Source organism: Silurus meridionalis, chromosome 2, assembly GCF_014805685.1.
Source record: "Silurus meridionalis isolate SWU-2019-XX chromosome 2, ASM1480568v1, whole genome shotgun sequence".
NCBI lineage: Eukaryota > Metazoa > Chordata > Actinopteri > Siluriformes > Siluridae > Silurus > Silurus meridionalis.
The window spans coordinates 20,430,541-20,446,345 of record NC_060885.1 but is presented as its reverse complement, the minus strand read 5'-3'; the positions used below and the strand labels follow the sequence as shown (position 1 = coordinate 20,446,345).

Below are 15,805 nucleotides of genomic sequence, written 5' to 3'. Positions count from 1 at the left end.
TTTTACCTATGAATCATTTGAGACTAAACCATTACTCATGTTTCTTTCTCTTATTATAAGTGCAGTGTTAGCGTACCTGCACGTACCTCATCTACAAAAACACACTGGGTCAAACATTAATAACTACTGAAAAAGGCTTAACATTTACAAAGTACCATGTCTTTAAAATGTCTTTTAATCCATCAGTACATCCAAATATACACACAAACACACACAATCACTTCGCTTGTACAAAACACCTCAGAAATTTGAGTCAGCAACACAATCTCCAACTAGCGCTCAAAAATTCAAAGTTCACTGTGATCATATCCCAGCACATGGGCAGAGATCAGACATTCAGTGTGACTCAGTTCGCTCCCTCTTTACAATACATTGCATTATTCATGTTGTCGACATTCTGTAATCATCTTTGAATTCTGCGGACAAATTATACTCCAGGTTAGTTTCTAACCATATTACAAAAATGCACCATAAATTCAGTGAACAACTATCTTAGTAACACACTTAAGCACCACAATCCATAGTGAATTTCTTTTAATTTATTTTATTTTTTTACAGGTTAGGATGGATACCGGCACAAACAGCCTTTTAATATACATAGAAGTAAAAATAATTGTTTAAGTGCTTTCAAAGCCAACTACCATTTCGTTGTTTATTTAATACCGAAAAATCTTCACCATTAAAAGTCTTTTCACTTGATTGAGCAATTTGTAATGGCCACAAAGTTTCTATAAAAGGCAGGTCAGGATGGTGTATTTCCAGTGAGCTTATTAGCAAGTGCCTGAATTCAGCAATTCTGCCAACGCTGTCTTATATAGTGCTCTTGTCAGAACAAACTTTACAGAAATAGTGTAGCGATGATCTTTATACAGCTGTCTAGTGCTTTAAATATTGTTCCTTATGCTGTAAAAAAAAAAACCCAACAATGTAAAATCTGAGGGGCAGGATGTTCTGCGTTCTTTAGTACTCTATTTCAGAACTGGTAACTTAAAATGGTCACACTGTCGTTCATTTAGTGTGTACATGCTCGCAATGTTTTTAAAATAATTTAGTTAAAAAATATATTTGAAACTATTTCCAAATATATACTAGTTATAGGGAACTAGTAGCAAAATCTAAATCACAGTAACCTCGACCAGTCACAAATAATGCTCACAATGCACAGATTGTATTTCTATCTGTTCAATCTTAATGTATTCACAGTGCTTACATCACAAGAACATTCTACAGATTAAATAACAGTCCCAGGACTGGGATTTAAAAAAAAAAATTTAACCCATAATAATGCTTATTTCCTTATTCTCTGTATCACAGACACGTTTCTTGGTAAGTCGTAAAAAAGGGAAAAACATCTGTATGACTAATGCATGACTGTGGCCTTGACAGCTCCATTAATGAGAGAACTCATTTCCTTGAGTCTTGAAGTAGTCATACAACTTTGAGCGGTATCCTTGTAGGGGCATTCACCCCCCTCTCTGTCTTTCTCTCTCTTTCTCACTCTCTTGTGTGTGTGTGTTTGTGTGGGTGAGCAAAAAGTACAATGAGCACTAAAGTTTTCAGTCATGCAGCTACTTTGCCAAGTTGACTTAGATCGAGTATAATCTTCAAGAGCTTCAAGGCCACTACCTTTTCAAAAATAATGCTTTAGATACATGCTCGCATATATGCCACATCCATGCATTCTCTCAGCTACAAAGTGGCATGCCCACACATGTAGTCATTCATTACAGATTATTTAGTAAATCACACAGACAGGTATGTCACATGCAGTGACATACCCTAGGATGTCCAAACCACAAGAGCACAAGCAAAAGGCTTCCACATTGTCAACACCCTGACAAAGGGCAAGGTAAAGCGAACAAAATGTATAAACAAGCATGGCGAGAGGTGAAGGAACGTACACCTGATCCAACCACAAGAATAACTACAACACACACATACTCAAGACAGTCCAGACAAGTCTATTCTCAAACCTGCTCCTGAACATCTGGCACTCAGTCACCGTAATGAAGAGCGTATGACTCACATTCATTGCAGATATGTGAGAGGAAGCACAGCAAAAACACAATACAATTCGATTTTGCTAGTAGCTTAGAATAAAAAAAATAATAATTCTTGTCAAATGTAGCACAACAATGAAAGGAACTCCCTGTGACAATTCACTTCATCATCAAAAACTGCAGAATAGGCTTTAATGTCACCCATGCAAAAATCCACGTGCAGAGACATTTATTTTCCCTGACGTTTGGATGACTGTGTTAAATCACTGTGCAGCCTTCAGCATGGAGTGAGAGGTGCATGCTGATCCAAAAAAAAAAAAACTGCTGTAGATCTAAAGCTGCCACACCATCAGTGGTATAACATTGTTACAAGTCATAACATTTTTAAAGAATACAATGATTATATGACCAGCGATCATACACATAACGTGACTGCCCAGCCTGTAGGATTTCAATGAGATCCAAGATCACTGTGCTACGATTACATGCCAGTTTCCATAAGAAAAAAAAAGACAGATAGAAAGAGAGATAATGAAGTAAAACAAAAGCAAACGCTGACACATGCTTTCTATCCAAATTGATCACCAAATGAATCAACAACAGAGAGTCAGAAACAGAGTCAGAGAACAAGAGAGAGAGAGATAGCAGAGCGTGTGTGTCGGCACAAAGGAATGTTTTCTGAGTAAACATCTTTGAAGGTCTCATGAGGAGCAGAACAGGGCAGAACACACTGCTTGCTGTGACATTTTCTCTTTTCCGTCATCCAGAAACTGATGCATGAGGAAATGTTGGGCGCATGTCAGATCGTATACATGCTGTGCTGAACCATGTATTCATTTGGCATTGCTCTCTGATTGCTAGTGTGACTATCCTCTGAGCGTGCCAGATGAACTCTTGCCCGTTCAGTCTTGCGTAAGAGTTTATTGCGTAAAACTTTATCCGCAAATGCTGCTTTTCAGCCCTGTCTGTTAATTACTACACGCAGAACCACGTTTTTTCCCACAATGACTCACAGTTAGCAAAATGCCTGTGTAAACATGAAGGCTTCTCAAGACAAAACAGCAAACAGCCTGAATTTACTCTCACATTAATAACTGTCACTGCCTCCCACACAGCTCTGTTCAATCTGAATATATCAAAAACTGATTATCTGGCTACAGTACAAGTACATTTTTATGCAGGCTTGTCAACTCTTACATTGAGCCATTTAAATACTCATTTAACCTTCCACAGGATACTGACATCATTTCGCTGGGTTCTTGTACATCAGATGACTACACTGGTATGGTATGGTATGGTATGGTATGGTATGGTAGTGTTGCAAGATCTGCATGTTTGCCTGTGTGTAGGATTTACCATGCGGAGGAGCGCTGAGTGATGATGACATCCATCTACAACTGCTTTGCCAGTTTTGTTCTAGCTAAAATAATTTCAAATATTGAGAGTAACCCACTCAGATTGCTTAGAGGGGCCACAAACTCCTAAACGTGTTTTCTCTTCTTTAATCTAATTGAAAAGTCATTTATTCATTCACTATTCAATGATCTAATAATCCACCCCCTTTTCCTATATGTTATTTTCATATTCTTGGTACAAGTGTCCAAGATACAGGTCTGACAAAGGATTTTAAAGAGCTTTTGTTAACATGGAGGCAGTTAAATAAAACAAACTAACAGTTACTGAGTATATATTCAGTAATATGACTAACCTGTAACGCTGTATTCATTCTTTTAATTTCTCTCTTGGGAATTTTTGGGAATTTTCTCTATGTCTAAAGTGCTCGGGTATTTTAAATAATGTCATTTTAAGCACAGAGCGTCTGCTATCTAAGAACACAGTGTGAGTAAATAAAATGAATAAATGAGTGTGGTAAAGAGATAGAGAAAGAGAGAGAGAGACCTGTGCACCATCTGATACTTTTATACTATATATATTACAAGTTGCTAAGAAACTCAACAAGTTAGTGGCTGATATAAAAAGACTAGATACAGGCATCAGGAGAAGGAGAGATACAGAGGAGAGTTGAGGGAAAGGGGAAAAAAAAGGCAGAGTATGTGGGTGGATAGAAGATGAATGATGGGAAGATAGGATTACATGCACGCACTTGCATAATATGTGTACACGCATCGGTTGCGTCAGCACTGGCGTCACAACACCAGTTTTTACCAGTTTAAAAAACATGCAGCTTCGTTCCTTTTGGCCTGCTTGTTTATTAAGCCTTCCGTTGATCAAAATAATAAGTTTTCCTGCTGCGATGTCAGAAATAGAAGAGAGCACCTACAAATGCCGACAGACTCCGAGCTGCAGTGCACTAGGTTCTTTCTGCTCTAACACTCTGGACGGTTGTTCCAGGGCTGATCACGGCAGGCCTAGGAAAGATTTGTTCTTGTCATATGCTTGCCATGCACCTTGGGACTTTTGACAGCTCTGCTTGCTTAACTCCAAGTAGGAGATTAAAGGAGAGTCTGGATTGGCTTGAGTGACTCTGTACCCTATACACCATGTCTTCACCAGCCAATCTTGAGCATCTAGTGCTCTCCTTCTGAAAGATGTGAAAATGATGGGCCTCACATGTCTCCTTCCCTTCTAGAGAGGAATTTGCAGTAAGCAAGAATACTGGTGTGCTAGGTACAAGTTGAAAAATTCACTTGAGAAGAAACACTGCTCTACGTTAAACTCGGCAAATTCAATTCATTTTTATTTGTATGGCTCTTTGGAACAACAAACATTGTCTTAAAGCAGATTTACAAAGATAAAGCGGTAACAAAATAATTTTTAAGTTTGTTCCTTATAATATTAAGTTTGTCTCTAATAAGCGAGCCAGTGTTGACTGGGGCAAGGAAAAACTCCCTAAGATGGCATGAGGAAGAAACTCTAAAGAAAGCCTGTCCTTATCTGGGTGGCACCAAATGTCCATTCATTATAGTTGTATTATTGTTATGGTGTGCTGTTAATTACAGTCCAGATAAAGTTTTATGAATCTGAAGCAAACCTATTCCTCTGATGAGTACAGGATTAGGATATAATGCACATATATATCATTTTTGTTGACTTGTGTTTTGTGTGAGTGAATGCGGTTCATACCACTGAAAAGGACAGTAGTTCTCGGAGATATGTCCCGCTCCAGAGGAGGCATCAAAGGATTAGCCCTAAGTGTGGACACTGCATAGAGCAGGTGAAGGCAGGACAGCCACGCTACGCTGCTCCTCATCCTCATCGCCTCACGTTTCGTCTAGGAAACTTTGAGCACCTCAAATCCTCGCTTTTCCTCCTTCAGCACAACACACTCAAACCGAATATGCACTCAGTGTTCTTGTATCCTGTCTCCACAACAAGGTTCCAGCAATCCTAGCTACCTCGTCATTCGGCTGTGCATCTGACCTAAAAACAAACAAGAAAACAAAAGTTTAGTATAGACAGCAAAATAGGAAAAAGAACTGCTGAGGCCGTGTTAGAAACTGGGAAAATAAAACCTCAGTGGGAACTAGGATTCACAAAAATAGCCAGCTGAGAATTTCAACCAGAGATGAAGTAAAGTAAAAACAAGTAAAAAAAAAACACATCCATGGAGAAACTTCCCTGAGTGTTGAGCTCTGTCTGATGTACTAGTTTTTACATAATGCAATGGATGGGCAATAGATGGGTAATAGATGACAAAGAGTCAATGGGAGCTTCAGATGAAGCTTTAATTCATCTCCATCTCTTCTACAAACACTAAACACTCCATGTTTACCCACAACTGTGCTCCTCTGCATAACTCCAACATCATCATCAAGTATGCAGATGACACCACCGTGGACGGCCAGATCAGCAACTATGACAAATCGGCCTACAGGAAAGAGATCAGAAGCCTGACAGCATGGTGTGCCACCAACAACCTGACCCTCAACGCCTCAAAGACTAAAGAGCTCATCGTGGACTTTCGGAAATCCAACAGCAGGAGACATTTCCTAGTCAACATCAATGGAACTGATGTAGAGCGAGTCTCCAGCTTTAAATTCTCGGAAGTTCACATCTCTGAGGATCTGTCCCGGCACCAGAACACAACAATACCTGTACTTCTTGACAAGTCTCAAGAAAGCTCATCTGTCCCCAGGGATTTAAACAGGTTTCTACCGCTGCATCATTGAGAGCATCCTGACCAATTCCATCACTGTATGGTATGGAGGCTTCACTGTGTGTGAACGCAAAGCCCTGCAGCAAAGGGTGGTCAAAACCGCCCGACGCATCACTGGCACCCAACTACCTGCCATTGAACACCTTCACCACAGCAGATGTCTGCGCAGAGCTCACAACATTATCAAGGACTCTTCACATCCCAGTCATAAACTGTTTAACCTCCTTCCATCAAGAACAAGATACAGGAACATACGCACCAGAACCAGCAGATATAGGGACAGCGTTTTTCCATCCACCATCACACTACTGAACTCTACACTACACAGTTAGATCACTGTATAAACACTGCATATAACTTCTGTACAATTATACATACAATGTACATATTACATAGTAAATCTTTTTTACTCTTCATTCTCCACACATATTGTGTTTTACGAATATCTACACTAGTTTATCTATGTGTATCTTTATATCCTTTCTGTACATTCTGCTTAACATTTCACATTCATGTATATATGTGTATATAATGTGTCTGTCTGTCTGTCTATATTAAATGTTCCTAATATGTTGTAATTCCCAGTGCTTCAAGAACGTGCGCCACTCCTCCTTGAACTCACAATGTTAGCTATATACTTTAATGACACTAAAATGTAACATATTCTAAAGGTTGACATGGCTGATAAAGACATTTGCAAAAATTGTATTTTGTAGTATTTTGAAGTATTTTACACCCCCTACCTACACCTCCCATGCAATTCCTTCACAGCTTTAATACTTCTGACATAATCCAGCCCTGTATCTATTGCACATTTCTTATAAGTTGTGTACATTTTTCCATATTTTTTTTTTTAAGTCAGAATGTACATCATCAAGACAATTAGTGATCAGTATAAATCTTTGAAGTCAAAATTTACATGATTTTAGCATGCATATTAGGAGAGAAGGGAATTAGAGACAAAATGGCATCCTAATATACTACTGTTTTACACTGTGTAGCAATAGATTAAAACTCAGCATGTCATGGTTAAAGACTGGCCTGCATTCATGAAGTCATTTGCATCAATATTGGCTGTTTATTACATAAACCAAATGATATATTGTCCAGCTCTAGAAGGAATGCAGTTACTATGCAATGATATATGCCACTGGGTTAGAAAATGCATTGCAAATTATTAAATGAACCGTTTAAAACAGTAGAATTTTGTGTTTTTTTGTAATGTGACCCATAGCATATAATATTTACCATAAACTATGCATAAAGCCCAAGATCTATTAACAAAGAACAATGGTTTTATTAATCAAGTAGTCAGGGGTAAGACTAAAATGATCAAACCTCAAAACTGCTTGAATACTAACATGGTACATTTTTGACAAAAAGGCTCTGCTTCTTCCTGTCTGCAAGTATAAACATTTACATAGAAATAGATGTATCCGTCTTAAATTGCACAATACCTAAACGGTAATGACACCAATGGTGTAGTGCTGATCTCATTAGTATTACAGTAAGCTGTATTCAATCTTCACAACTGCTCAGCATTTTAAATGCATTATAACTGTACAAAAATCTATAAGTGTGACTGTTACTATAAATCAAATGAAAGAGAAAAACTCTTTCAATAAAAGCAGTTATTTGTCCACAGCTGGGTAGCTGGTAATGTGCCTGATTGTGCAGCATTGCCCATGGATCAACCACCATACTGCGGTATAACTCTTTGCAATGTTGGAATGATAAACAGAACATATCCGCAAGAATAATCTTGTCACCTAGCTAGCTACAAACAAATATCTTACCTGTTCAGTAAAAAATAAAATAAAAAAAAAAAAAAAATAAAAATAAAAAAAACAGGCTAAAACGCAGTCATCCCCAAATTCTTTTCTCAATTGACTTACATGTGACTTACATGTTCTCCCACCTGATTGGCTAAAGCTAATGCCATTCATTATGCTTCTTCCGTACCTGAAGTTAGGGCATGACTGTGTGCAACATATACACAATATATTAAGACAAAAGGTAACAACTGACCATAAGATTTATATGAGCTTTTTGAACATCTCATTGCACATTTAATCACCATTTTCTGTTATAATATCCTCTACTTTTCTGGGACGTTTCCATTTTTAGTGTGCTTGTGGAGATTTGTGCTCACTCAGCCACTTTAATAAAGTCAGGTAATGATTTAGGGGAGGAGGCCTGGGGTGCAGTCAGCGTTCCAATTCATACCATAAGTGTAGCAGGGGTGGGGTCAGAGCACTATAGCAGTAAGATTAAATATCATGCTGGAAGAGTTGAAATTAAAAAAGAAAAATTTAAAGGCATCCTATACAATTGTGTGCTATATAGTGTACTCATACATTTCTGGATGTTTGCAGTCTGGCACCCATGACACTGTTCTGACTTCAATTTACAATTCAGAATTGTCAAGACAACTAAAAAATGGCTCCGGAATATGCAAAAAGGAAATATTTTTTCATCTTTGATTCATTCACCATAGTTTTTTCTTTCTTGTTTAACCAAAAAAACTTTAAGGGAACCTTGAAGCATGACTACAAATGCTTGACGGTTACTCAAGAGTACACACACACACACACACACACACACACACACACACACACACACACACACACACACACACACACACACACACACACACACATCCTGCACGATGTGATTTAGAGGGACAGTTGTTCTAGACTCCCACTGTTCCCTTCACCTCTTTCCCCTTCATTCTAACACACTCTGTCCTTCGCTTCTATAAACACTCCAAAACACTCCCTCTCTGTCTAAGATAAACACACGCTTGTTCCCATTAAACAAGCTTACGCACCAGATGAGAGCTGTTTTCTTTTCCTTGCTAACCCCTATCGCTCCCTCAGAGGCCATGCACCCAGTAGGCTCCCAAAATCCCACACAGCTAAATACAAGCATCTGTGTCACTCTCTTTTTTTCTCTTTCCCTCTCTCTCTCTCTCTCTCTCTTTCTTTCTCACACACACCTGCTGCATTACAAGTCACAGCAACACACAATGCAGAACACAGTTATGTTGGTTCAGCAAGGACTGCTCTGTGTCTCCATGACTACCGATAGGCTGTCACAGCTGGTTATGAGTGTCTTGTACAGGTGCAGTGTAACCAGCTTTTAATAACAAGCTGTTGCACAAGCAAAAAGCAAAACAGTATGTGACAGGAGCCCAGGAATTTCGAGCACAATTACAACCACTGCCAAAACATCTAATCCCTTACTAGAAAGCACAAACTAAAAAAAAAGTGAAACTGAAAAAACTCGCATGTCTGCTGCAAACAAACTGCAAGGCATTCGTGAAAGCAATTAACTTTTTGTAAACATTTGTACATCCCTGCGTCCTTTTCAAAGATTTCGGAATGTTGTGTTAAACAAGCATGGGACATTTTACACGAACATGCAGCTTAGGATTTCATAATGAACAACATATTGTGACTGTTAAATGAAATAAAAATGAGAAAATATATAGACTATATATCTACAGGGTGTCAGAAAACTCAAGAGAAAAAAAAGTATTTAACATGAAACAGCACGAAGCAGGGGCGGTCATGCCAACCGCTAAACATCAACGGGACCCCAGTGGAGAGATTGGACAGTTTCCATTACCTAGGTGTTCACATCACACAGGACCTGTCTTGGTCCTGTCACCATCTGAGACACGTAAGGAACTTTAAACTGCATGCAGTGCCACACCAGGGAAAGAAAGACTGAAGGACCTCAGCCATCCCAACAATGGACTCTTTTCTTTGTTGCGTTCAGGGAAGCGCATCCGCTCCTTGAAAGCAAACACAGAGAGAATGAGGAGGAGTTTCTTCCCGCAGGCCATTCGGAGTTTAAACCAGAAACACCTAGAAACTAGTACTGGACCTCTCTCTCTCCATCTTCACTTTCTTCCTTGACTGCACAATTCTTTCTATTAAAAACTTTTTTGCACTATTATATGACACCTTAATTCTGGACACTTCAACTCTGAACTTGCACAGCATAGTATTACTTTATACCACACAAACTGCACATGGACACTTTAAGAACAATCACACTAAATCACTTTAATTTGTAGTGTCAATGTCTGCCATACGGATCCATCCCCGTCTAGATTCATGTATATACATATATTTTCTATAGTTTATACTTTTTTTTATTTAGCTACTTTATTTTTCATCCTTATATTCTATTCTTTTTCATGCTTAAATGTTGGACAGTTGTATAAAGCATTTCACTGTATGTTGTACTCTGTATGTATGTGACAAATAAAATTTGAACTTGAACAATGTGGATTTAAAAATATATATATATACAGTACAGACCAAAAGTTTGGACACACCTGCTCATTCAAAGAGTTTTCTTTATTTTCATGACTATGAAAATTGTAGAATCACACTAAAGGCATCAAAACTATGAATTAACACATGTGGAATTATATACATAACAAAAAAGTGTGAAACAACTGAAAATATGTCATATTGTAGGTTCTTCAAAGTAGCCACCTTTTGCTTAGATTACTGCTTTGCACACTCTTGGCATTCTCTTGATGCCTACTTTGAAGAACCTACAATATGACATATTTTCAGTTCACTTTTTTGTTATGTATATAATTCCACATGTGTTAATTCATAGTTTTGATGCCTTTAGTGTGACTCTACAATTTTCATAGTCATGAAAATAAAGAAAACTCTTTGAATGAGAAGGTGTGTCCAAACTTTTGGTCTGTACTGTATATATGTTTCAACATAAAATAGTAACTAAGAACATTCATAGCATGTAACAAATACAAAATAAAGCATACATCATTTTAATCTGATTTGTTCTTGACATTTTGGACACTCTATTTTAAATTATTCACAGAATATAAATAGATAGATTGTATTTTTAACAAAAAAAACTGTATTGACTGAAGCTACAGTAAGATTTTTGCCTGCACAGTGTTTATTCAAAAACTGCTACGGAATATCCATAGAAAGCAAACGTGCAGTGTAAAACATAAGCAAAGGTATAAAGAATCGAAAAAGTTTCACAATTACTTCCTTACAAACTTTGCGAATAAAATACGAGAACATTCTGAAGAACGTTTTGCTTCGAAATGTCATTAGGGATTCCACTCCTGATATTTACAAACACAGCACCTAGCAGACATCTCTCACACACCACACTCTCAAACAATTCAAAAGCGAGTCAAAAGAGATTCAAATAGGGTGGAGGAGGAAAAAGAAAATTCAGTTGTCAGTATTACAAAAGGCTGCACACATTCAGTTTCATGCCCGGGGCAATAAAACCTCAGCACGCGCTTCTGCCCAGAAAAGGTGCAAAGGAGAATGTTTTGGAAACCTCAACTCCTTTCACAATTCTAGCATATTCAATTCTGACATTTCAGATTGGGAAGAAAGATACGTGGCTCTTTCTAAACCCGAGAACTCCATCATTTTCTATGCATTCCCCCTCAAGATTTAACCTGATTTGAATGTCATGAAATACCATCACATGATCACCTGTGCTGCATTATTTAACAATTTAAAAGCCTCACAAAGCATTCAGGTGAATAAAAAAAACTGTACATGTAGCAAATGGGGTCTGTTAGAAGCTCAGCTGTGTGTATGTTTAACCAGCTGTCTGTCAGACTGTATACCTACATCCACACTTCTGAAAGGTGAGTCCTCCATCACTCATACAGCAAAAGCTTATATTAACCACAGCTGCCCTTCAGTCTCTACACCAACATGCTGGCAGTGGAATCCTTCATAAAATCCTTTCAATAATGTTAATTTCCTTTTTAGAAACTCAAGTCTGTTATAACAGCACAATTTAGTTCAGTTCTGTTACTTTAATGAATATCTAATTACTCTAACTAAAGCCATGTTGCTGAATCAGCAAGAACAGTGAATGAAACGACTCAAGGGTGGCTTTGACATGTTAAAACTAGAACATTATTAATTAATAAAGCCTTTCTTCATTAGTCAGGATTGTGTTTTAATGAATGCACTGTGTCTCTGACAGAATCTTTTCTTGCACATAAAAAAAATGGCTTGTCTTTTACTTTTACAAGCTTATTTATTGACTGGATGAGCATGGGAAGCCTTGTCCTGTTCCCATAGAGGAATAGAATAGGGATTCTCATGAGCTATAAATGGAATTAATAGAGACAAAGAGGTCACATTCGCAGTTCTTTGGCAAAAGAAATAAGAACGATGTGCTTCTCCTTCTCTCTATGGTGCTCTCATAAGCTAAAAACACCAAACCTAAAGCTTTATTTTCTTTATTATCTTTAATAAACCCTTAGTTGTTATTTGGGAATTTTTCCATTTAGTTAGACAAAGGTCCTCTTTGTTAAAAAAAATTAATTAACTCGGAGTGTGAAAATAGTGGTGGCATTAGCACGAGAAAGCCTTGTTCTGTTCAGTTTAAAAAAGAATGACATTAGTTGTTTTAAGAAGTTATCTAGCTACAAATGACAAGCTTCTAATTTGAGCAGCATTCGTGTAAAGCAAGACAGCAGGGCTGCTTCACGTCACTTTTTGGAGCATGTTGAGTTTAAGTCAGGATGCATGAACTGATATTTAGTCAAGGAAACCTAAAACCTGCTAAATTTATCTTCTGACATGAAGTTCAATCCTAAGGTTTACAATCAGGAAAAAATGCTGCAGTGGTGTTTGACATCTGCAGTGCTGTTTGACAGCTATGTTTTTGATAAACACATAAAACTATGAGTAAAACCTAAAATGTTCAAAGTCACAATACTTATACAGCCACCTAAACAAGGTTTAGGTGTTGATTTTTTTTTTTTTACCTTTTAAGTGGGTTTTATACATCATTTCAGTGCAACTAAATAATTATTTTTTCTAATAACCCTCTGCTTTCCTGCACTGCTTAAATAATAATGTTTTTGCAGTGATTATCCTGTGGACACACAGTTCTGCAGTGTAATAAGAGATTGCCTGCTATTATGCTGTAAGCATATTTACCACACCTAATTTAATTCATGGTGTATTACCAAGCCTCATCTGAGGTCAACTAGGTGTGCTAGAGCAAGGAAAACAACAATGGGCATCCGGTATTGGGTTTGGGAACTATTCTATGACATGCCAACACAGGCCAGCCTGAACTGCTCATGCCTGAAATGCACCGTCCACAAAACACACTGACCATCCGTGAGCATAACCATATAAATCCAAATTTTAACTCATTCTCTCTCTCTTAAACAAGCATAATTAAAAGTTCAGAGTGTTTTATAGAAATGGGAAAGTAACAAGAGCACATTCTAAGAAACTCATAAAAAGGGCCCAGAGTTTTGTTTTTGTACCAGGAAAAAAGTGTGAAAGACGTGATGGCACAGCACATAGCGTTGCTTCCTTACAGCTTCAGGTCCCGGGCTCAATCCCAAGCTCCGGTTACACTCTGTGTGGGGAATCACACATAATGTTTGCTCTATGTCTGTGTGTATTACCTTTGGGTTCTCGGGTTTCTACCGACTCTCCCACCTGAATTGGCAGCTCTAAATTGAACAGTTGTTGTGTGTGTGTGTGCATGTGTGTGTGCTGAACTGGTGTCCTCATATTCCTATAACTCGCACATTGTTCCTGGGATAGTCTCTGCATCCATTGAAACCCTGACTGGTATTAAGTGTCAGTGGAAGATAGATGGACTGGTGTGTTTTTAAATGTTATTGTATATGCATTTATTACAATTTGAATCGAGACAATACTACAAAGCAGTGTTAAAGCATGAAAGTTTGCAAGTCCAAATCCGAAAACTGTAACGTTCAGCTCAGAGTTTGGACAGTATTTAACATCCCTTGCTTATCACTTTGTATAAAAATGTCTTCCTAATCAATAATAAAATTCTGGAACCCAGAGAGTCCAGTGTCCTCTACATGGTGCTCAGCGAAGTCTTGAAGAGTCACAGAGCACATTGGATTGTTTCGACCTGATGCTCACCAGACAAACACCAGATTCAGGTTTAACATGACCAGTGGAAATAATGTCACTATCAAGGTCAATCTGGGTTTAAAATAACGTTTGCCAAACGAAAAAAAAATTTTAGAGCTTATCCCAAATGCAACAAAGCAAAAGTTCCCACTGCAGAATGACTACACTGCCTATTACTATGATGGAGTAAGTATAGTGTAGACTAAGCGTCATTACAGTAACCATTTACAGTGCATATTAACCATCATGTGGACATTTCTCTGTTTGCTCTGCAGCTCCGCTTGTGTTTGAGCAGCAATCGAGTCACATCAAGAAGGTAAATAAGTCCCAACTCAGTTACGGAATCGCTCTGATAAACTCTATCTATCTCAGATTAATGATTGACCAAGTCTCTCAACAGGATTACAGGTTAAAGGGCTTGATCGATCGTTAAAATGACGAATTACAATACATTAATGCAATATTTTGCACTCAATTCGAGAGTTTAGAGCATATCATTATATAGTCTGGATGCATGGATCATTTACCTAAATCTAGAAAAACTGATAGATTCTATATGAAATTGAGGATACAGTAAAAGCATGTTTTGATCAACTATAATAACAACGTTAACAAAAGTGTATGAAATACTTACAAATGTCTGTTCACTGTACCTTGCTGTGGGCTTCTTGTGGGCTTGAGTTCAAGAGCAAAAAAAAAACAAGTCCAAAGCTCCTGAGATCTAAACAGAACAACTCAAACAACGGAGCGTCTCAGGCTGAAGATCCTCCCTCCCTCTCTTTCTTTCTTTCTTTCTTTCTCTCCTTCTCTCTCTCTGTGTATATTTAGTACTGTATATTTATTTCTATCTCTCTCCGCGCCTCGTTATTAGCGTGGAAGACGGGCTTATAACGCAGTGTGCGCTATTTGGCGTGATCATTGTTTCATCGGCGGTAGTAAAACTCCAGAGACTGGGAGCAGTTTTGCTTCAGGCGTGAACGCACGTTTGAACGCGCAGGTAGATAAGCCACGCCCTCCCACACGCAAGCAAAGACTTCCGCAATCTGTGACGAGCAGGTGGTCGTTCAAAAGTTCCTCGCGAATGCGTAGCGATAGAGCGAAATCAAATTAGTACTAAATAAAATAAAATACATGGACACTAGCGAAAACATTATTATATCAAACGCAAGAGATGAACATGTGAACCGGAGTAATTATACATGGGGGAGGCGGAGAAGTGTAAAAAAACAACAGGAATGAATAAAAACCTAATTGTCTCCAATAGACGACGAAAAAACAAATTTCCCTGTGACTGTGGTAATACTATTTATCCTTATAATAATGATAATTATTATAATTATAATAATTACTGTATTTTAATCTTTTCACCTTCTCCCATTAGGGGTCGCCACAGCGGATCATCCGTCTCTATACTACTCTGTCCTCTACATCTGCCTCTTTCAAACCAACTACCTGCATGTCTTCCCTCACCACATCCATAAACCTCCTCCTTGGTCTTCCTCCTTTCTGGTGGCTCCATTCTCAGCATTCTCCTACCGATATACCCCATGTCCCTCCTCTGCACATGTCCAAACCATCTCAATCTCGCCTCAATCTCATCTTGTCTTCAAAACGTCCTACATGCGTTGTCCCTCTAATAAACTCATTTTTAATCCTGTCCATCCTCATCACTGCGAATGAAAACCTCAACATTTTCAGCTCTGCTACCTCCAGCTCCACCTCCTGTCTTTTACGCAATGCCACTG

At 38.2% G+C, this 15,805-nt stretch overlaps 1 protein-coding gene across 1 annotated transcript in view; it reads right to left on the bottom strand.

Moving 5' to 3' along the window:
- sema4ga (sema domain, immunoglobulin domain (Ig), transmembrane domain (TM) and short cytoplasmic domain, (semaphorin) 4Ga) overlaps positions 1-15,051 on the bottom strand; it is a 33,424-nt gene extending 18,373 nt beyond the window's left edge. Inside the window, 3 exon segments of the mRNA XM_046866871.1 lie at positions 1,468-1,473; positions 5,088-5,381; positions 14,695-15,051. Of these exon segments, the coding sequence (XP_046722827.1) occupies positions 1,468-1,473; positions 5,088-5,217 (136 nt within the window). The 5' untranslated portion in view covers positions 5,218-5,381; positions 14,695-15,051.
- Positions 15,052-15,805: the final 754 nt, after the last annotated feature.